The 22982-nt window shown below is 40.5% G+C and overlaps 1 protein-coding gene across 1 annotated transcript; it reads right to left on the bottom strand.

The window, feature by feature from the left end:
• Nucleotides 1-746: 746 nt before the first annotated feature.
• Nucleotides 747-6285, bottom strand: PEX10 (peroxisomal biogenesis factor 10). The gene is made up of 6 exons (XM_040533450.1): nt 6129-6285; nt 5880-5960; nt 4961-5367; nt 3976-4148; nt 3539-3674; nt 747-983 (listed from the first exon to the last, which is right to left on the bottom strand). The coding sequence occupies exons 1-6, from the start codon at nt 6238-6240 to the stop codon at nt 912-914; spliced, it is 981 nt and encodes a 326-aa protein (XP_040389384.1). The 5' UTR covers nt 6241-6285; the 3' UTR covers nt 747-911.
• Between the last annotated feature and the right edge of the window lie 16697 nt (nt 6286-22982).

The following is a 22982-nucleotide window of genomic DNA, read 5'->3' as shown; positions in this document are numbered from 1 at the left end:
GCTTAGCTTAATTAACCCCTATTGCCATACAGAGGGGTAGGGGGCTTGTGGCTAAAGTCAGCTTCTTCCCTGTGTTAGGCTGTAGAAAATGCCACACAGACAAAACTTAAGCTGTGTTATAAAATTAACATTTTATAGTTGAGCAGTTTGCTATTAGTATGCATACTCGGGCTTTTTGAAACAACACTTCTATAGACTAAATGTCTGGAATACTTGATGAAAAGCCTTGATATCAATAATGGTAGAAGAGTGTTGAGTTTGGAAGCTCCACGTTAATTCATCAGTGTGCAGAATTATCTGTACTCTGCATTACTTTGGCCTCACATCTGTTGCTTCTGTTGATCTTAGGGAAAGAAAGTTTGTAAATCAAGGCAACTGCCTCGCTGTTAACCTTGGTAGGAAAATGGATAGTATGTGACATACATTTATCATCAGAAATTCCACTGCAGTTAAACTAAGGATCTGTGTACAGCTTGTTTTTCCTCCGAAGTCTACAGCAAAGAGCAGGACTACTGTAATGCAACAAGAGAAAGGGAGCCTTAGATACAGTAGAATTTTACTGATGCCTTAAGCATGTTATAAAAGGTTGGAAGACTTGTTATTCGGACTTACATTTAGAAAGTGAGAAGATGACTTAATTTTTCATTGTCCAAAGTGAAGAACAGTATTACATTTGAGGTAAGCACTTTTTAGATAGACATATTTTTGATATAGTCAAGAACCATGTCGCAAGAAACAGGAGAGTAGAGGCAGAAATAGATTTATTTTGTAAAACAGGAATGAAGTGCCACCTTGTACAGGCAGTTACCAGTTTTACAATAAAGCCTTGTTCTTGGACTAATTCAAGCTGTATGACCACTTTGTAAAGGGTATGAGAGTGAAGACCCTTGTCATGAAATGAAATTTTTCCTTTACATTTGGTAGTGACGTAGGTAGATCAGTTTCTGAGGATGAAACTTCTCTCTGCACAGTGGACATTCTGTCTACGAGAAAAGAAATTCGTATTAAATTGCTGTATTTAAAAGATTAAAATAAAACTTAAAAAAAAATCCAAATACTGACTGCTTCTAGAAAATAGTGAGCTCCTGTAATTAAAACTAATTTTTTTTAGTCTAGTTTGTGATACAAGCTTAACCATGAAGAGTCTTGTAAGCTAGCCTAACTTAAAGAGCAATTTGAGGTGCTGTTTAAAATATACCCTTAAGCCTTTGGCTATTGCACACAACATACAACATCTTACCTTGAAGCAACTTCATAACCTTAGAGAAAAGAAACCTTTTGGATTTTTACCTACAAGGAAGCCTGTCTAGCAAAACCCCTCAAATAGTCACTGCAATTTTATTCACATGTTCTGTTACCCTTGAATATTGACAAGTAATGCTGCCATATACTCTTTTTAGATGCAGGTTTTTTTTCCCCTCTTTGTACTTAAAATAATTCCCCTGACTTTTATTTGCAGCTGAGCTAGTAGACTGCTAGTCTCTTTATTGCCATTCTTCACCCAAAATATCTATACTACATTATACACGTTTTTACTCAAGGTGTATTACAGTCAAGTGTCATTGCAAAGCTTGTTACAGAATTTCAGGCAGTCTTTCTCAGTTGTATTGTCCTGAGTCTTCCCAACAAATGCCGCGCTTTTACTTGCTATTTAACAGGCATTTCCTGAAGCAGTAAGTCAAAACAAACTGGATAGATTCTTAACAATTCTTCTGGTGTCTTTTTTTTTTTTAATTCTAGGAAGAAATACTACTACTTCAGTTAATTCTGCTATTATGTGAAGAAAAATGACGGGGCCACTATAAGGAAACATTCATATATGACAGAAGTAGTATTTAAAGATATTAGCTGTGTGTTAAAAACTATTCTTAGCTAAGATCTCTTAAATTTGTGTATCTTTGCTTGGTGAATCCAGTAGGAGCGTCAAAGGATTTCACGTTGGCACATTTGAAAAGACTAAAACTTATAATTTTGTAAGTGTTGTCAATGTTAAGAAAAAAGTCACTATACCTGAAACAAACACACAAAAAAAAGCTGTACCACGGACTTTGAACTGCTCTGGGTAAATTAGTTACCAAGTCTTTAGGGCAAAGAATAACGTAAAGATGTAATTATAGTGAAAGGATGCTTTCAAGTATGAAAAGTCACTGCATAATGGATTTTTAATACTTCTACCTACAGCTATGTGCATCTGGGACACCTTTAGAATAGGCAACAATGCAAAAAATAAGTCCTCTAATAGATTTGGCTCTATTGCCAGCTAGTACTCACACTGAAAACTGACAGCTGAAATTGTCAGTAGCCTTCTGTGTACTTCCATACTCAAACTTTAAAGCCTGGGCTTCAGTTGACACAACTTCATGCAGGGCAATTTTGAATGCTAACTTGTGAAGTTCTTCATTGATTTTGCAGTTAGAGTTGTTATGGGAAGTGAATACTGATCTTCATTCTAGATTACAGGAACAACTTTAAGATGCACAGTCCTCTAAGGGACCAAATAAGATTGAGTAAAGCCACAATGCAAAATGATCATTACCTAAATTATTCTAATCTTTCCTTGCAATTAGATGGAACCATTTCTACCACGGCTTCAGGCAGCATTCAGGCCAGACTGATGAACACCGGCTACGTCCTTACAAACAAATTTGAAAAGATTCTGGATGTTTCCTGATGTGCATCAGGATGTTGTTCGTTTACAGGCTGCATACTATTTTGTTTTCAAATGATCCATATATCGTAGAGCTTAAGAACTTGTGTAAGTATAATCTTGGTGGATTTAAACACAGGTCTTTCATAGTGATACTTTGACTATAGTGATTTTAGTGTCAAGATTCATATGGGATCCTTGGGAAGTACTCTGACGAGTGATATTTGTCTGATTCTACCACAGCTATACTAGTATCAGTGTCAGAAAATTTAAGTAGGTTATACATTTCTAAAACAGCCACAGTGATACATCAGACTTATAGCACAGACATAGCCTCTGAGGCAAAGATTTTATTTCTAAGTGGTAGTTGTATTTTTCTTCTGTTGAACAGTGTTTATTCAGAGAATAAATGAATAACACCTTATTCCAAGATATCTGTAAAATCCTTAATGGATGAAAATTCTGTTTTATTTCATTAATCCAGAGCAAAACCGAAGTCTTTTCATGTGTAAGAGCTAGCTCAGTTCAGTTGTAGCTTACTTCTTTTTACTGGAAATTAGAACACTATCAAATTTGTTGTTTTTAGCAGCCAGAATTATAACCAAGGTCTTCAGATAAAGGAATTACATTTGTGTCTGACTTCTGCAGTAAGTCCAATTGCATTTCAGTGGCTGGATCAGAAAAGTGCTTACCTTATTTACCTAATCTATGTAATCCATAGTCATCCTAATTTAATAAAATATATGGGTCCTGGTAAAGTCTTGTGTGGGGATTTTGAGTGCCTTAGCGAGGGAAAAGGTATTACTTCAATAACCAGCCTGACAGGTATTTTCAAGTAGAAATTTCATAATGTTTACTCCTTCCAGCCTCTATCTGTCCCTCTGTACTTACTCTGGTGTTACACCATTCTGTGATGCATTCCCAGCAGAACAGGTGGCCGCAAGGTGTGGCTGTTGTGTGTCTCCGTTCTTCCAAACACAAAGTGCAGCGGGAGTGGCGCCCAGTAGCTTTTTCCTTGGTCATATTTCTAATTAACATAGGTATGTATTACTTAATTTTGTGTAGCCTGTTTGCAAGAAAAAGTTGTTAACATAGAATCCCAAAGTAACCCCACCTTTGAGTATTTAACCCTTTTTGTGAAAGTCTCATACATAAAAGCAAAGCATGAAACGTAACGCTTAGAACAATGAGGCAAGTGTCAGATGTTACATTACATGAGGTTCTAACTCAAGTCAAAATGTAATTCCAGTGCTCTCCCTGTTCATGAAAGCTATTACATTTCCAACAATTGCTTCTACCGCTTTTCTAGTAAGCAAAGATAATCATACTTCTGAGGAGCCAGGCTGCGGTGTAGTTTCCATTCCTGCCTCGCTCTTTGCTTTTGTTTGAAGCTGTACATCTGAACACCGATTGTCAGAAGAAGATGAAAGAGTGAAATTATTCCAAGAAACCTGTAACTTGATCGAATACTTTGATCTTCTTGCAGTCCTCCAAAGCGCAGCTGCATAATGCACACAAAGAGGGATGTTTAGTTGCTGAAGTTTTATGAAGCTACGCCTCGCCCTCCTCCGTATCAATAAATTACTGATTTGGGATTTTCATTTCTCTCAAAAAAATGACATGTTTCTAGGAGTGATCGACTTGCCAGTCAGCTGTTTCTTTGTATGTCTAACGTGTCTTGGATGCATCTCGTTCAGTTAGGCTACACTTAACTGCTGTTCGGGCAAGGATCATTTGTCTTGAGTTGTCTGTCTGTCCATGTAAAGCTACTGCTTTAATCAGATTGCTGTTAGGTAGCTCTGAGCCAACAGTCAAACACTTCATTTCCACGCTGACAGGATATTTTGACCAGGGAATTATTGAGAAGTCTTGTGTCTACGTGTTTCTAGGCCAGTGGCTGGGGCTGCCTTTCGGAAAGACACTCCTTGAAAAAAATGTGAAATTAAATACATCATACAGAAAAATACTATCTAAATGTGTACTTATTTTTGTTCAAAACTATAAGTATTTCCCATGGATTTATTAAGCTGCTTTTTGTCTATCTGTAGAAGACAGGCTGGATTAGACAGTATTCTAAGGTTATACAGGGTATTAACTTGTAACAGTGCATTCACATTCATTAGTCATAACCCTTAACTGGAAGGAATAACCCTTCTATAAGGTATAAAAAATTTCCCTGTCACCCAGTCTGCACTGCTTATATCATAATCAGATATAGCCAAGTTCTGTATCCCTTTTAAACATGCTGCATCCCAAAAGAAGCCAAAATACTGCAGTGGATATAATCTTCAAACAATAAATAGATCCACTTACGTATCTGATTCCTGCAATTCTTTTAGATAGGTGATAAAAAGTGCCATGGATGTAGAATACTGCCAGATGTAGTCGATGAAGCAAAGGAAAGGATTGTTTAAGAACATACACAATTTGTAAGGCTATTTTCTTCTGCTGTTCTGTAAGCTCCCTGACTTGTCTCTGTATCCAGTTTCGTATTAAGGTCCTACTGGATAAGCCAAGCGCTGGGTTGCTCTGTAAGGTTCTTGCCCCATCAGCTTCAAGCTGCAGCTCGTGTTCCAGATGCAGCAATCCCTTTTCTAAGTAATAAGGTACTACAGTATGAAGAGAAATGAAGACGGCCCGTCGAAGAAAAGAAGGTACCCTTTTCTTGGTTGAGTCAACTTGGACAATGTTAACATATTCTTCACCCAGAGTTTGGTAACCTAAATAAGGCGTGTAACAGAAAACAAACAGGGTAAGACAGCAATCATAATACCATTCTCTGTATGGTTGGGCAGTGCTGACAGGCTGCTCAGATCAGAACAGATACTAGGTTTTGGATTTCAGAAGTAGCTGCGTTTTTTGTGTTGAATGAGGTGAGCACTGTATTTACATCAGCATTCGGTATCTGCAATAGTTTTAGGCTTAAAGCAGGGATACATTTTCATAATGTCATCCTCCCTTTTTTAAAAAGAACTTTTGCTTTTAAAAGAACATGTACATATCTGGATTGCTAAACTGAATTTGAACTCAAATTTCTGACAATTCAGTGGTTAGCATATTTAATAAAAGGCATTTACAGAAAACCAACTAAAAAGTCCCATTAAAAGAAATCACTGTCAAGCCATCTCATGCTAGTTGGTGGTCACCAAAACATAGCTCATATCCGGGGCAGAAAGCTTCTTTTTTACACAGAAGAAATGCTAGATACTAAATAAATTGCTGGGCCCGTTACCTGACAGAGTGGTGAGGACGAAGTAGGCCACATCAGAAAGCAGTTCGATCTCTCTCCTCCACTCCAGCCACTTCTTCGCACCTAAGAGCAGAGCACCATTACACTTATTTTACATAAATTCACGCCAAGCCCTCCTTCGGCAGTGACTCTCACAGACCCCTCCGCACCCGACCCCACAGAAGCCGCACGGAGCCGGGTGAGGGGGATCCCGCGGCCCCGGCAGCACCCCCAGGCCGCCCCGGGCGGTACCCGCGAGGCCGTGCAAGGCGGCGCCGGCCCCGCTCCGCAGCCCGCTGCGGTACAGCTCGTCCTTCTGCCCGCTCCGCACCACCCGCGCCGGCCCGGCCTCGGCCAGCGCCATGACGGCGGCGGCGAGGGCGGGAAGCTGAGGGGAAGGCGGGGGCCACGGCAGCCACCGCCCCCTGACGGCTGCCCCGCCTCAGCCGGCGGCCGGTGCCCCCTCGGGGGTCGGTTCTCCGCCTCGGGGGTCGGGCCGGCGCCGGTCCCCCCTCAGGGGTCTGTCAGAGTCCCGCCGCCATCCTCTCCTCAGCGCACCGCCATTACAAGATGCTGCCTATCTGCCTCCTGCCGTCTGAAATGTTTGTTTTTATTAAAACGTTTTTATTTTTTTTTTCCCTTGGTGTCTTATTAATTGTACACTTAGTTTTGCAAAACGTGTATGCGGCGGGGAAGCTCAGCGCTTCGGCGGTGGAAGGGGTTTATTTGAGAACATCGCTGCCGTGGGTGGGTCCCAGCCAGCGTTTGCCAGCAGGGCTCGCGGATGGTGGTGCCGCAGGTTGCTCCCTCTGGCTGTGAAATGATGCAAGGAGGGGAAATGTGAGGACATTTCTTTCAGCACGGCGGCAGGGGGAGCGCCTGCGTTAGGAAACGCCCGCAGTTTCCCTCGGTTCTCCCAGGCACCGTGCACTTTCCTCTGAGGCCTCGGTGCAGCGCCGTGACCCGAGCTGTGCCGAGGTAACAGGCTGCAAGCTGCTGCCCCAGCTTACCGCGTCCTTAAAAATTCGAACCTAAACCTCCTGGCAAACCTTCCGATTATTTTGTATAAAATTCTAGTTCGCTTCATACTCCAAGGTGTTTTGATCTTGTTTCAAGTGAGGGCTGTGATTCCCCCAGTCTCACATATTTAGCAGCTCTGTCGTCAACAAAAATAACAAATGTGGGAAGATGCTAGTTAAAATTACAAGGCTTGGTAACCTCATCTTAAAAAATACTGGTTGCCACTTCAAGATTGCACAGGCAGTGCAGCAAGTGCATCTAAATTACAGTTTAATCTTCCTACTCTCTGTGGTAGGTTCTGTAGTCTCATATATTAAGATTTCCTCAAGCAGTCGAGGTTAATCTCTCTTGAATCGGTTGCACATGAGGGAATCTGAACATAAAAATTCTCGGGGGAGTTGGGAACAAACGGTGGCATCTTGGTAGTGCTGTTAACTTAGCCTCGGGTGACACCTGAGAGGTTGGCTCAAGTGCTCGGTAAAATTTCTCTTGTGCTCTGTATGAGGTGTGTTTTATTAAGTCTACAGGGTAAATGTTTGTTGCTATTTTACTGAACTTGGTAAATACAGTTTTTGTTTTGTTTCATTTTGTTTTTTAGGTCAAGAAACCAAAGAAAGCCCGAGAGGTGTGGTGATGTTTTATTTTTTTTTTGCGAAGCTGCTGAAGGTTGGCTAACAGGCACTTAATTATTAGACTGGAAACCATTTGTACAGCTGAAGATAAAGCTAGGATTCTGAAGGTCAGATTATCTTCCCTTAAAAAATGTTGGGGGGGGGGGGGGTTATGGCAAATAGTATTCTTTCTTTTTAATATAGTTATTTTAATATAGCTTTAAATAAACAGCATAGTCAAAGATTATCCAAAAGCTGTAAGAAAAATGATGTAATGAACCCTTACGGGGCCGGTGCAAGGTTGTGTGACTGATTACAGGCTCTATTCCTACTTTGTGGGAAATAGCAATTTTTGTTATGGACAACAGAAACCAACCTTAATAACACTTAAAAATTCAAATTGTCAACCATTTTAAATGATTTATGGTCATTTCATTGTTTTTGTGTCTATTCAGTCTGTTCTTTGCAGTAAAGTTTTATGGAGCCAATTTGTTAATTATTTACTGATTTTTCAATTCCCACATTAACTATTTCTTATCATCACCTGGGGTTTCAGGCTGCCAAAACTCTGTTCCTGTAAATGTTAAAATGTGTTTAACTTCTCTGTGCGTCACTGCACTCGACAAATTGAATGGATTTTATTATATTCCAGAAGTTAGGTTGATTTGTGCTGTGACAAGCTCCTGAGTGCTCTCAGAAAAAAGGAAACAATTCACATCCACGTTACAGCCACTCAAATATGCTTTTGGGCAGTTAATTGTTATTGTAACATCATGAAGAAATGTACATTTGTGTTTGAATGCTTTGCAAAGTGTGCAATATTCTCCACAGTTACCTACAAGGTACCATTGACTTTTAGAATGTATATACGATACTAGGCTCTGAAATGTGTAAAAAGCATTTCAAATACTTTTTGTTTCCTTTCTTTATGTTGTTGTCTGTAGTAAGTTTAGATCTGAATGTAGGCCTCTGTTTTACACTGAGATTTTTTACTCCCTGTTTACTTGACAGAATTTGCTAAGCACAGAATTTGGCTTAGTGCATAATGCACCAGTTCTAGGCAGTGGCATTTTGTACAGTGGGGAACACACAATCTGCCAAGCAATCTGTCTGGGGACACAACCCCAGACAACATCTCCCCAAAAAATTACTGTTGGGACTAAAAATACAAAACCAAACAAAGGTAATTTGTATGACCTGGGATTATTCCTTGTTGTTCTGGGCCAAACCTGCTTCTCCCATAAAATCCATCCTTTGGCAAAACCGAAATCGTGAGTTAGAAGATTCAGAGTGAGAGAAGTGGCTGATCTGAATGCAGACTGCACAGGTGGTGTGCTTGTTGTAGGGAAAAGAAATGTGTAACGTCTTACCAGGAATGACAAACCAGCACTTTTTCCTAGCCCAATACTAAGCAGCTAAGTGCATTAAACTGAAAAAACAAGCTAGCCATGCCTTAAGGACTCTAGGGCCTTTCAAACACTGCCTGCTGAACCTCTGACAGTCTCTTGAATGTGCTCTGTCATAGGAATGGTTGCAGAGACTACCGGCCCCTGGGATCTTTTTACTGATGTGATGGTTCAGCTGATACTGAAGAGAAATGGTGCAAGCAGCCTGGTGTTGCCCCGGCCAGCTGTTCCCTCTGTCATGGTTACACAGTGAGTATCTCCATTCTCGGTGACAGCTGCCTGGACACAGTCCTGGGCAACCTGCTGTGGGGGGCTTGGACCAGATGATCTCCAGAGGTCCCTGCCAACCTCAGCTGTGCTGTAATTCACAAGAAAAATCTGTTTCTTCCATTTTGTATTCTGATTGATGTCTGTGATTGCAGGAAACTGCCATATCTCTTACAATTTATCTGCTGTGTTTGAGTTAAGCTTTTGCAAGATAGAAATTTCTGTGCAGATTTCATTTTTGTTGCATGCTTCTCTGCTGTTCCTTATAACAGACCTGATAAGGGAGTGACTTGCTTTACTGACATTAACACAAGGAAGTCCAAAATGTAAAACAAACTTGGTGCACAGTAATGATTAACTTGCCCTCCCACATGTTGCTTGTCTGTGCATTATTAAATACGGTTTTGCCTCTACAGACCTGTTAGTATAGAAGAGGTTTGGAGTGCAACTTTCAAACGGCAATAAGCAGATGTTTCAGCTTCCAACCTGAAGAACAGGTTCTGCAGATATAAAAGCAGCTAAGTGTCTGTTCAAGATTGTTACCACCCTCTGCCTTCTTTTGCCTCCTCCCACTTTGAACTTGTTACCCTGGAGCTGAACTGTTTGAATAAGGACTGTAAGAGCTGCTTTGTGATCAGTTAGCTGAGAGCCCTCAGCATGTAGAATGCAGGGGAGGAGCCTTCACCCTCAGATTTTGCAGTTCCCTCCTCTCTACTTTTTTTTGTTATGCTTATGAAGCTTTGGATGTACTGTGTGAAGAAGCTGGGACAGACTGACTGCACAGTCCAGGGAGAAGAGGCAAAGGTTTGTGTTTTCTTGGTTTGTTTCATTTTAATTTGCTACTTTCTGTATCAGGAATAGTTCTGGTGTACTTTCAATGCTTCTGCTCACTCTTAGAAGTTAGCTGCAAATTTTATAATATGCTACCACAGGAACATAGATAGCTTTATGATGGCAACAGAGTTTGCTGCTTCTTTTGCTTTCCTCTATTTTAAGGGAGAGAGAGAATAGAAAGGACACGATGTCTAGTACTTGTTTGATTTTGGTGATGCGCTCTTCTGTTCACAAAAACGTGTAGGACCTTAGAACGCTGTTTGCCCTAAATTTATGGATTTTTCAGAGTTTGTAGGGATGAAAGGTATTGCACTTGTAATTGAGAGTTTAGCCTTTTCTAACTGGCAACTGCTCACTTCAGCACAAGAGACTAGGGTATTCATTCTGAAATGATAACTTGCGCTTTTACCAGTATACTGAGCCAAAAATAAAACTGACTTGGATAAGAGAAGTTTATTGTAAAATAAACTTTAGATATTTAAATAAAATACCGGTTAAAAGTAAGTAATATATCCTGTCTGATTCCATGACTGAGCAGTTAGTAATTCTTGACTTGGAAAGGCACACATGACCTTTCAAAAGGGTAGGCATGGTTTGGATTATTTTTGTCATTGATTTAGGCTATGGATGAGGAATTTTCAGTTCTTTTCTGGCATAAAAATGTAGGTTAGGATTGCAGAGATATGGGCAATAATAAGGATGGCCAAACTGCTAGTGATGTGCATGCTGTAAATGCCTCAGGCTCCAGAGTTTAGATGTAGATCTTAAGCATACCTGAAATCCTCAGGGCAAGAAGTTCTAGAAACCTGTTTTGTTTCATGGTAGAGGTAGGTTCCATTGCTAAATAATAAAATAGAAGGAGAGTAAGATTCACAGCTTGCTTTGGAAAGCTTGGGCTAAGAAATAAATGCTGTCCTCATAATGTAGCTCAAAGTGAAGTTGTCTATTGTTTAAAATAAAGTGGTCAAAGTTTTGTCTATTAAGAGATTTTCTGTTCTTACTGAGGAGGGAAAAATGTTAGCTGTGGAGATTTCTTTTGCCTATTAAGATTAGGTACGAAGGAACTGTTCATTCCAAATGAAGGACGGAAGGGTTGTGAGGGAAGGTCAGCGACTACTGATGAGATATACTGGTTATCTAATTGCAAGCAAGATTATATGTATCCCAGTTATTGCATCCTCACCAAAACTGCATTGTAATAACCTCAGTACCAGCGTGTGAAGAGCAGATGAAGAAATGCCACCTCATCTGTGAGCTCCTCAGGAAGTGGACTACTGGTGTTAGGTCGGCTGCTTCTGGGCTCTGAGGGCTGTCAGTGTAGACTGGAGACCATGAGCAGATGCAGGTAGATCTGACAAGACAGCAGTTAACAGTGGGCTTTTGTGTTTCATTTCGTAAGCAAAACTCCTGGAGATTCTCACCTAATGGAACCACAAGACTTTTAGGACTGCAGACTACAAAGCTTGTTTATTAACTCATGCCTTGTCATTGGTAAATGCAACTTACTAATGGAACGTCTTGCTTGTAAATTTGTGTAAAACTGTTAAATTCATGCCCTAGAGACCACTGCATAGTTTTCAGTTATTCCTTGCTTTTGTTTTATTTATGTTCTGGCTTTGTAAATGCGATTAAAAACTCTCTAGTGTATGGCCAGACTCTTTTTACATGATCTGAAAAGGCTTTTGTTTTCTTATGGGGCATTCACCATTTCTGTAGATGAGGCTGAATTAAAAACTACTCCATCCTTACCCTAAATTGTTCAAGAGAGCATCTAAGTGAATGTTGCTGCAGGAAGTCCTTCCTCCTGTGAGAGCTCATTGATAACATTAACAAATTGTGAAAAGCTGCAGGAGACTGAAATTCTTCTTTTAAAGAGTCTTTACTCTTGGTTAGGGATGAAGGATGCAGAGCGTATGCTTCTTTGTAAGTTCTGTGCTCAGTTTCAGAACACCAGAAAGGTACTCTTCTTACAGCTGGGTATAAGCACACTGTTTGCTGCAGTATTTACTCTGTTTTTAAAGTAAGATATACAGAATGCATTCCTAAATATAATGCAAACGGGCCAACTTCTTTGTGAACATCACTGGAATTTGTTCCTGTTAGTCCTGTTAATTAATCCAGAGCTGAGAAAACGACCATCTAAGTACATTTGAGTGGGTAATAGGATGAGGCTGAAGAGATTTTCAGTAAGAGTCTCTCAGTAAGGATCATCTGAATTTACTGCAACTCATTTGTCATGCTCCAAGACGCGTGGCAGATTAACATGGAGACAGATAACTGAATGGAAAAACTCCTTAGGGATCTGCTTGGGTAGGGTTTGATTTCTTCGAAGCAGGCTTTATGGGTAGCTGAATTTGTTTTGTATTTTTCCTGAAAGATTATTTGGGGTTTGAACTCTGTTCTAACCTCATCAGCCTATAAATTACCCTCTCAATTGAGAGAAGTGCAGTAACGTGCAGCAGGGCATGTGGTGCATTAGTGGACAGCACAGGGCAAATTTTCTGCTTGGTTGTAGTTACAAGCTCAGAACAGCTGAGTTCTAAGAGGCAGACAATGCAACAACCTTTGGGTTGTCACCTGGTCTTGGTAACTGCTTTTTAATGTATTTTCACGTGTTTTAAAATTGTGATCCGAGTTGAACAGCACTCCTTTGCCCAATGAAGGAAGTAATTTAAATCAGATCTTGTAATTCAGAGAAGTTGTGTTCCAGGGTCTGATCCTCTATTATCTTGCACTATGAGGCAGTGCAGCTGGAATGTAGAGGAAAAATTTTAATACATGGTATGGTGGTTTGTAGTTGTGGATATAATATTGCTGGTTCTCCAAGTTCTACTACTTGATAGTGAACAAAACTGTTTGTGAATTAGTTTCACATGGAAAATTATTAGATCAAAGTATTATAGGAAGAGAAGCTGGTGGAATGGAATACAAAAATTTGAATTTATTTTTTTAGACTCTGTCTGCCTTCATTTCCTTTATCAGCTTTGTTCTGTAAGCTGTCCAAGACCGTGGTTTTGGGGTTCTTCCTTTTTTTTCTTTGTAGTTTTAAAGTTGCATTTTTATCCTCAGCTTCATGTGTGTGATTGGGAGAGATGTATGCAACTATATGGGGGGGACTATTTATAAAGAATGAAGAAATATGTATGTAGGTGTGTGAAGCTAGAAGTATTTCAGCAACAAATGAAACTTTCTTGAAAAGAAAGGGCCCGCATTGCTGTAGCTGGAAGGCAGTGGCAATTTTACATAGAAAATTATGGCAGTAATTAACATATGAATACACGAATTACCTTAAAGGAAAGAAACTTTCTGGGATATGCAAAATTGAATCAAAGATGGATCTTTTTTTTTCTTTTTTTTTACGGTTGATTGGATGTGGCTAGATGATTTCCATCCAAGGCATTTATTACTGCTTCTCTGATGGAAATAAAAATGTCTGTTTTACTTGTAATGATTCAAAGAGGTTTATTGGAATAGCACTCATCTACTTTTTCCAAGCATCCTTATTTGTATCAAGTCATCTAACAATACAAAAAATAGCCTAAATTCTAATTTCATCCATTCCTTTAGAAACAGGAGCAAACGATTGAAGTCTGGAGCTTGTTATAGTGCGTTATAGGTGGGAACAGTTCTTTCTATAGTCAAGGTAGACCTAATAAATAGCTATGTGGGGAAGTGGAGAACCCTTTTTATAAAGTGTAGGATCATCTGATGCAAAGTCCACGTCACTGCTTAGAACCCAGACCTTAAATCTGTAGGGAATTTCCAACCCTTTTATGCATCGTGTAATCTGTCTGTTTTGTTGGGGTGGAGCACTTGCCTTCAGCACATGCAAGTACAGTGAAGGCATTGGATAGCTACATGGAAAACGGCAGGCTGTGACAAATCTTTACGCATGCTTAGACAAAGTTCTGACTTCCTTTTCTGTCGGGTGTCTGTACGCCACTATCGGGCAGCCTGCACGAGCGTTTGCAGGCGTTATTTTGAGCGCAGACATCCAAACAAGCAGGGCTAATGCTTCACGATGGTTTTTAGGTTCTTGGTTTCTGTTGTGCTGCAGGAGGCGTAATGGCTCACAGAAGAGCAGTGGTAGCTGAAGTCCATGCTTGATTCTTTTCTTTTTTTCCAGATAGAAATTGAGCCAGAATGTTGAAGTTTTCACTTGAGAGATTGATTTTTGTATACCTGCTTCTGAGCTGGCCCTGCATTCTTTTGTTTGTCACAGCCTCACTTGTTTCCATTTAATAAAAAAACAGCTCCTGGAGAATCTTCTGACATCTTCATAGCTCTCATGGAGCTCTGGACTGCCTTGGAAATTAAGAGGGAAATCAGGTGGGAAGGTGAAGGAGCTTTACATGTTAATGATCCTGGGAGAGACTGCAGAAACCATGCAGTTCCCATCTCTTCCAGGTGGCGTTTGCCAAGGGCCCTTGCACAGAAACTTGCAGTACCACTTTTTGTGTTGAATCTGAAGTTAAGAGGATGTGCCCTCCTTGCAGGACTAGTTACTATAAAATCACTTAAAAGAAGCTCCTGCCCCCCTTCTCTCCTTCAGCCCCCACCCCATACCATGCACACTCCACAAGCTTGTTATTCCAGAATTTCCTAGTGTCCTCCCGCAGTAGCAAAATCAAGTGTAGGAAGACTGTGTGTGTAGATGCTAGAACATATTTTCTAGATGTTTTCTCTGCCTTTAACTGAAGGCATGTAACTTATTAAAAAAAAAAAAAAATAGCAAGGAATGGAGTCTGACCAACCAGTGGAAGGCTACAGTGGAGCATGTAACTGAGGTACCTCGAAGATGAAGCCCTGGAGCCTGCAGAGGTGGAGAGTGAAAAACACAGGACTCTGGAAATGTGTTAAATGCTGGTATTGTTTAGTGGGGTTGGTGCAAGAACTGAATGAAATATATTCTTCTACTTGATTTGGTGTGTCAGGGATGTGACTACACTGGACTCTATAAGGGTAGCTGGCTAAGAGTGGAGCTGTGCCAGATACTGAACAGAAAGCATAAACCAGGTTGTCAGGTGGCTGAAATGGCCAGAAAGGCTTGTGTAAGCTCCACTGGCTTTGGAGTGAGTCTTTGGTAGAGACGGGGTTTGCCAGTTGTTGTAATGCCCACTTGGAAATCACTTAGTGGACTGGGTGCTGTTGGCTTTGGACGAGATTGTGGTCTGTGACTGGTTTGGGGGCATCCTTAGTTAAATCACTCAATAGTTTTGTGTCTTCTACAGTGGATAGGATCCTACCCCCTTTCTTTCTTCCTATTCTATGAATTTAGAGAGAGACTGAGTGAGACAAGAGGTGACTGATGTATGTTATTTATTGACTAACACAGTACTAAAGTCCAGGAAAAGGTTGTGAGCAAAGCAGAGCTGCCCTTTGACATGTATTTGATTAGGACCTAAAGGCATACTACATTGTGGCAAGTTCATTAGTCAGTGTTTGTGTGTGTCACTGCCCTGTAGTTCTCAAAGTGAAAATGGATCCAGTGGTTCCTAGACCCCTTCCTGCTAGTGGGGAGTGAAATTCTTTAATTAAAGAAAGAAATTTGGATGTTTGGGGAGGGGGGGAGGCCTTCCCTTTGAGCTGCCAAGTGTGAGCATGTTTTTCTTGTTTGCAGCATACAAATCTAGCAGTCACTTTCACTTTCACCAGCTCAATTTCTGTCTTATAGTAGGGTGGTGCAAAGAAAGACCTGCTTGAAAAGAGCCCGTGCTTTTGATTCTGTTTGGGTTCCTTACTTTGATGAATGAAAATGTTGTTGACTGTGCAAATCTGATGGAACCCTTTGCCCAGCCTTACATCCAAGATGAAGACTTACTGAACTTCCGTAAATGTCTGAAAGATCGTCTTTATAGACGATGGCATTAGGAGAATACACACAAAACAATATTTTATCAGTATTTTATAAGTACATTTAATATATGTACTGAAAGATGGATGGAATCACCTTTGCTTTTAGTCAGTTTGATATCCTAATTTCTCTAGCAGTAGTTACCATAAATTGTTACTTTTTGCTTCTCTAGTTAACCAAATGTATTCATTTTATTATTTCCTGTCCTCCTCTTTCACTGCCCTTCTGTTGCTTAGGGTTTGTATCCAGTCCTACTAAGCACTCTCAGGAGAAAGCTGAACAGTCACACAGACTTGCAAAAGGAAAACATGTATCACTACCTCCTTTCTACCTCCTCCGGCATAAATTACTCCATAATATCTACAAGGTGGATCACTACGGCAATAAACTTGTGTACAGAGCTGAAGGAGTTTGATTAAAGGTCACATGCGCTGTTCTTTAAAGAAACTCCTTTCTTTTTAGATGAAGTTTTACAATATTTTTTGTAGGGCTTCTGGAAAGTGGCCAAGACTGCTAACATAATTAGGAGGATTAAGATTATCAGTATTATAAATCTCTTGAATACAAATGGCATCAGAGCCCATAATCTGTTTCTCTTCTTTTAATGTGACTCACAAATTCCCAAGTGCAGCAAAAGCTTAGTCTTCCCAGCAGGAGTCACTTCCTGCCCGTCTCCTAACAAGGAGATCTTCCTCTCCCCAGTCCTTCTCCAAGGCTTTTTTGACCTTTGCGGTATATAGTGTGAAACTTGCTGCTTCAAAGCACTTGTGAGCCAAGCTATTGGGTGAGATTGAGATCCTTGTTAATTAGTTCTTTGGTCTATAATAAAAATTTTCAGTTCTCCCTTGCTAATATGAAATGCAGACGTTCCTTAGGACAGAATAGGTTGCCGTGTGCTGTTTCCACTGCCTCTTCCAATAGGTTTGGGAACTGGCTAGTGACAAGTAAAGCTTATAAGACAGTTTTTTGGCAGCTCTGGATAAATAGGAAAGATTACAAATTAGTCTGCCCTCTACATATCTTCTTAGAGAATTTGTTTCAATTTTAAGTTTAGCTTTGTAAAGTAAATGCTCAGGTCATATGACACAGTCAATATAAGCCTAGAATAGATATCCTTTGGTTTTAATAATGTCTCCTTACTTGCATAAGGAATATGCAGTTACATCATTCAGCAAAAATGCTGGGCTCTCCTGCATATGCAGCTCTAATTCAAGCTTTAAGGAGGAAAAACAGCTGACAAATGTTAAGTGTTCCTTTTAAGTAGGATGACGGTGTTTTGGGTATAAGGTGAGTTCATCAGGCTGCCAGGAAGATGTTCCAGTGTCCTTTTTTCTCGATGGCCTTTTCTTTGCTCCCCCTTATATTTTTAACTGTTTTGTTTTTGCCAGAGAGCTCTATCTGATGCCAGTTTGTTCTGTGCATGTTCTGTCCCTTGCGAAAAAGAATGGTGTATCACACCCTAAGGTGTGGGCTTACCCCCTTGTTCCATAGTACTGAAACAGACTTCTTTCCTTTTGCAGTTGCTTTGGATGTGAAGTAACTTGCCTGGGCGTGCAAGTTATCTCGAGTGGAATTGCCCAGTGAATGGAATTGCATTCTTTAGGATGAACAGCATTTCTTAGTGAACTGCTGTAGAGTTGAAAAGCAAAACCCAAGCATCGGATTTTAATGTTTCATTTTTTCTCCCATCTGATAACGTATTTTGGTCTTCTATCTTTTGATCTGCTTCCTGATAAAACTATTCAGGTCGAATTGATGACTTAGTTTTTCCGTGTTTCATCATCAGCATTGGTGTATCTGGTCGGGAGGACATTAGAGCTCATCTGAATTCTGGTGGGTGCCGCATGATGCCTTTCTGAGCAGCAAAACATGTCTTTGGAGGTGGAACCTTAAATATTACAGTGATAGGAAAATGGCTAAAGGATTGTTCATGGCATATACAGTTGTGTTTATTTTATTGTCTCCAGGTGCTATCTGTCCTGCCTCTGGGCTGAAGTCCTGTTGTCTAGGGGAATATGGAATCTGACACAGTACTTCAGTAGGGCTCTTAAACTGAGTTGTCAGTTTCAGTCTTGTTCATGCAACCTGACCAGATGCAATGGATCTCTTTGGGCTGTTTCAGGGACCAGAGTGTTTCCTAGTATAACGGAGAAGAAACGTTCTCAAAGAATGTAACTGGTACTTTTCATCAAATGATTGTCACCAGAATTTTTCCAAAGAAGCCAACTGACAGTTTCTCCTTTACCTTCATAGAAAGTTTGGCCCAAGAATCTTGTTTTGGGATACCAGGTTGCCTCCTGTTGCATTTATTAAGGATGAATTACGTGCCTAGGGCTTCCTAGAATTTACGGGAACATTCAGTTTGCTGTTTTGGGAGGAGGGAGCTGGGTTTTTTCTTTTTTTAAAAAAGAAAGGACAGATATGCTGAAGACACATAGGGAAAAAGTCTCAGAGGACCTGGACAGAAGCTTTAGAAGGTGGGACTGAGTGAAGAAAACATCTTTTGCATGAAAGCAAGACATGTAGAGATCAGCTGAGTCACAAAAGTTTCACTTCCAAATCAGAGGAGAGTAAAGAATGTGAATTTGACGTGAGTCAAGACATTAAAATACCCAGAAAGCCACATCCTCATAAATGTGAAGTATTGTGGAGTGATTGCTTTCATTGAAATGATGTCAGTATATACCAGCACGAACGTCTGTGCCTGTTAAATCTTCCTCGCTCGTGGATGTACGTTTTGGTGTGTAGTGAGTCACAGTGATTGAACTTCCTGCAAAGGAGATGACCTCTCAAATAACCCCTGAAGAAAGAGGTGAGAGCCTGGCAAAATAACCACCAACCAGTTCAGCTTTTCGAAAAGGAAGCCTATAGATCTTGTCTGTGTTATAGCAGCTTCATCTGGCCGACCAGCTGTGGCTTCCCTGCTGAATCCCAAGGTTAAAGAGGTGGTGTGGATGCACCAGAATGGGTGCTTTCAGAAATGCAATTGGGTGCTGCATGGGCCTTTTCAGAGAACACTTCAGTGTGTTCACTGCTGATTTAACTCCTGAGATACCTCGTAATGTCAGGTTTTGGTTCTGTCTTGAAGTTCTAAAGACTTAGGTCTTTTCTGATTCACTGTAAATCAGGGCCAGGTGAAGTGAAAGCAATCTACAGAACAAGTGCACGTTTATCTATCTTACTATAGCTACTTCACTTCTTCCCTGTGTTTGACCAACCTTTCTTGATGCTATGCATTTTGTAATGCTCAGGAAATTTGGAAGATGCTATTTGAGCAGGATGGGTAAGTTAGATAAGGAACATCTGTCACCTTCCAAAACCAAAGCTAGGTGTAAGAAGCAGCTACAGGAGAGTGAGCAAGGCAGGATCACATGTTAAGACCTTCCCTCAGCTAAGCTCTGTCTCAGCACATTTTCTGTCTTCAGCGAAAGTTTATGCGAGTGCAAAGTATAAACAATGTATGGGAATAGCAGCCGCAGCAAATATAATAACAAAGGTTTAGTCTTAAGCAAGCGTTGCTCGCTATCAGAGAACAACTGCTTTATTGTTATAGCATTTGTATGCTTTAATGACATCACTGCTGGATAAGATGGTGCCGTTAAAGGAGTCTGATAACTGTGCTTTGTTAGCTTTGGGACATTCGAGATTTCAACAGAAGCCATTAACAGAATATATTTCTCTTGAATTTTAATCCCTATAAGGGCCTGGTGGTTATAGAATCATTAATTCTTATGATGAGTGTTCTATGCTATTTCTACTTCAAGTAATAAATTGATTTCAGTTCCTAGAATAATTCAGGTGTGAGGGGACCTCAGAAGGTAGGCTGTCTAGGACAAGCTTCTGCTTAAAGTAGGATCAACACTGAATGCAGAGCAGGCTTTCACTTCAGGTGAGGAGCCTGACTTTTGCTAAATTGTTTGCACAACTGAATATTGAGTTTCAGACCTGTGTTTGCAGATATTTCCTAATCACTGACAGAAGTGGCACAGAGCAGACACAGAAATAACAGGTATGCAGTGACTGTTTTCTGGCTGCGTAGGGTTTTGTTTGGTTTAACGTTGCTATAATGCTGTTTGTGTGTATAAAAAGCAGTGCAGTTCTCTTGCTGAGGTTCGTTATATTCTTTAACGTGTCTTAACTGAACACAGGCCACTATGCCATTCCTATTATACTCATGGTAGAAGTTAGATATAGTACAGAAAAAAACATTTATTTCTTTTTAAACAGATCAATAAGAATTGAAAGAAACAGTTCTAATTTCATGAAAACCTCCCCAAATGAATTACAGCAAGAGACACGCCCCCAGTGATAAGGTGTCTTGCCATGGAGGAGTTACAAATGCTCACTTTTTTTCTGCACTGGGATCAATTATCCGATAAGCCAAAGAATTGCAGCTGGACTTCAAAAAGTATCAGAATAACAAATGTGCCTCTGTAAAGGGTCTAGTGTAAAGTATACACAGGAGAGAAAAGCTTAGAATGAGCCTTGGCAAATCAGCTCTCTGTGTATATGTAAGTATATTTTTGGTATTCATTTAAGGATTTAACTTAAAATATTCACATTGGGATGCACAAAGAAATGCATGAAACATTTTTTTCAGTCTACAGCAGAATGTTCTGGATTCTTTTAACTACACACATAGACAATGAGGAAGGGATACAACTGAAGACAGATGACATGTACAAGGATGTATATTTCGGGGGGATGGAATATCTATTACATCTCCCCCTGCGACCCAGTTGGTTTGTGGAATCCATTCTCAGTGTTACTTTGCTTTTGGTTTCCGGCTGTGCTTTGTAGCTAATATATTCTTCATCAAATGAATTTCACCCACTTATATGCCTAAAATTATTTCAGAGCCACAGGATACCCTTTAAGATACTCCCCATTTAAATGTGGAAACAAGTGATTTTAGTGATAGTGGATTTCCACAGGGTTAATATTGCTAATCGCTGCTGTCCCATATACGAAGTTGCTGTGCGTTTGGCTCGGTGTGTGGGTATTACTTCACTGACTGACAGGCTCCCTCTCAAAAGAGGAGATTCTGACAAGATAGAGAATGGGGAAGGTGGAGCTTGGTGAAAAGACAGTCCTAGAGAGGAAATGACTTCCCAAAGCAGCTGCATGAGGGGCCAAGGAGAAGAAGAGAAGTACAACTCCGAGCTGGCAGGTGCTGTAACGGGGACATCGCTTTGGGCATCTTTTACTGCAAAGCTCCCCCCTCACCTTCTCCCCCTGTTTCTACTCACTGTAAGTTACTAGTGATGCCTCACTGCCCTCTCTCTTCTAAAGTAACGTCAAACTGGATCTGTGCTTTCACAACAAAACATGTTAGGGCAATGTTTCAGAGCTCAACTGGTAATTACACACTGAAGGAGACTCCCATAGATTCAAACAGTTACCGGCATAAGGAAGGATCCCAGGTTTGTGCCTTGTGTGATTGCTCTTGGTGGAGGGAGTCTTTGACCTCCTTTCTCCGAGGAAGTTACTGATCTGAACGTTTTGGAAAGGTGAGTCCTCTGTAGCCAGTGGACAAGAGAGAATTAGGTGGGAAAAGGGAAGATGGATGCCAGACGACTGAAGAGGTACAAGTATGGAGGCAGTTGACAGCGTGTAAGAGCAGAAAAGAGCTGTTAAGGGTAAGAGACGGAGCTGAATGAAGAAGCCAGCATCACAGCAAAGAGCTCGCAAAGCTGTGCTTTGGGAGTTTAGCTGAAACTTTCCCTTATTCTAGAAAATGTCTGAATTAAGTACTTGTGTGTATGTATATATTATCTGCATGTATATATGTGTAAATACGTGTGTGTATAATTAAACCCAGCAGGAGTAATTTGATTTCTGGAGAAGTTACTGCAACAGTGTAATTTTGTCTGATTATAGGAAGTACCGGGGTGAGGGAAAGAGGAGTCAGTGCTTCTCTTGTGCAAGGAGCTATCTGGTTATAAGCAGCTATAAACAGGTCGCTCCATTGTATGCAATCCAGCTATGTCTCTGTAGTAAATGTTATATAATGAAGAGTTAAAGCAACTTCCATTATTAAAAATCTTGTCTTCTCCAGGTCTGTGGCGTGCGAGAGATCCTGGGAAGAAACACGGAGTGCTTGTAATGCTCGTGCTGCTGGGAAGGGCTGTCACATCCATCCTACAAAGACCGAGCTGAGCGGTAGTTCTTTCTCCTCACTGTAACTTTTACTCATCAATGTGTGGAATATGTGTCAGCAGGATTAAACCAGGACAGTCTCCTGACAGTGGAATTCTAGATAAGGTACTTGCTGCGATTTCTTACCTAAGCCAACAACACCCTCTGAAATTTTTCTCCGATTTTTATTACTTGACTGAATCTTCCTGCAGACGTACGTTCTGAAATACTTTGACTCAGAGCAAGAACTGTTGCTAGGTTGCTCTGAAAGCTTGAGATGGCTCTGACTTCTCCAAAATCTGTATCAGAGGATTTAACACAAAGAGAACTCATGCTCCATAATGAAAGCTGTTTCCATTTCCTCTCTGCAAACGTCATCACAGTAGGTAAGTGAAAGGTTACAATTCTTTCACCTAATGGTTTGGTATTGAAAATATTTTCTTTTATCCCAAATTTATTTTTTTGGTATTGACATTTCATATAGTACTTCTACATTTCCTTAAATATGTTTGAAGGAATTGTGCTTGTAAATCAGGGGGCTGAATTCCTCAATTCCTTTTTTACTGTGTAGCTCATGTGGTGAAGAGAATTTGGCTGAAGAGCCTAGAAACTGGCCTGGTTTGGATCTGCTCCAGTAGTGTCCGGGATTTGGTGGTATATATGAGACTACAAACACCTCACATAGTCTGGGAATTAAATGAAGTGATGCTAGAGGGCAGAAATTGTAGCAAGTTTAGATTAAAAAAAAAAAAAGGAATGTTGCCCTCTATAGCATAGATTTGTCTGAATCAGTCCTTTCGGTCTCACTTACACGTGGTCTGTGATGTTTCAGAGACAAGTGGAAGGACTTTATTTGTAGAATCACTAAACTTTTCCCATCACACATTCTTGGAGTTGATGTCTTGCGTTATGGACTTTACACGTGCAGTCTTCGGAAAGTTAAAACTGGTTTGATTTGTTTGTCAGCGCAGTGCTG

Source organism: Cygnus olor, chromosome 21 (assembly GCF_009769625.2).
Source record: "Cygnus olor isolate bCygOlo1 chromosome 21, bCygOlo1.pri.v2, whole genome shotgun sequence".
Lineage (NCBI taxonomy): Eukaryota > Metazoa > Chordata > Aves > Anseriformes > Anatidae > Cygnus > Cygnus olor.
Note: the sequence above shows the minus strand (reverse complement) of the source record. Positions and strands in the feature narration are given on the sequence as shown.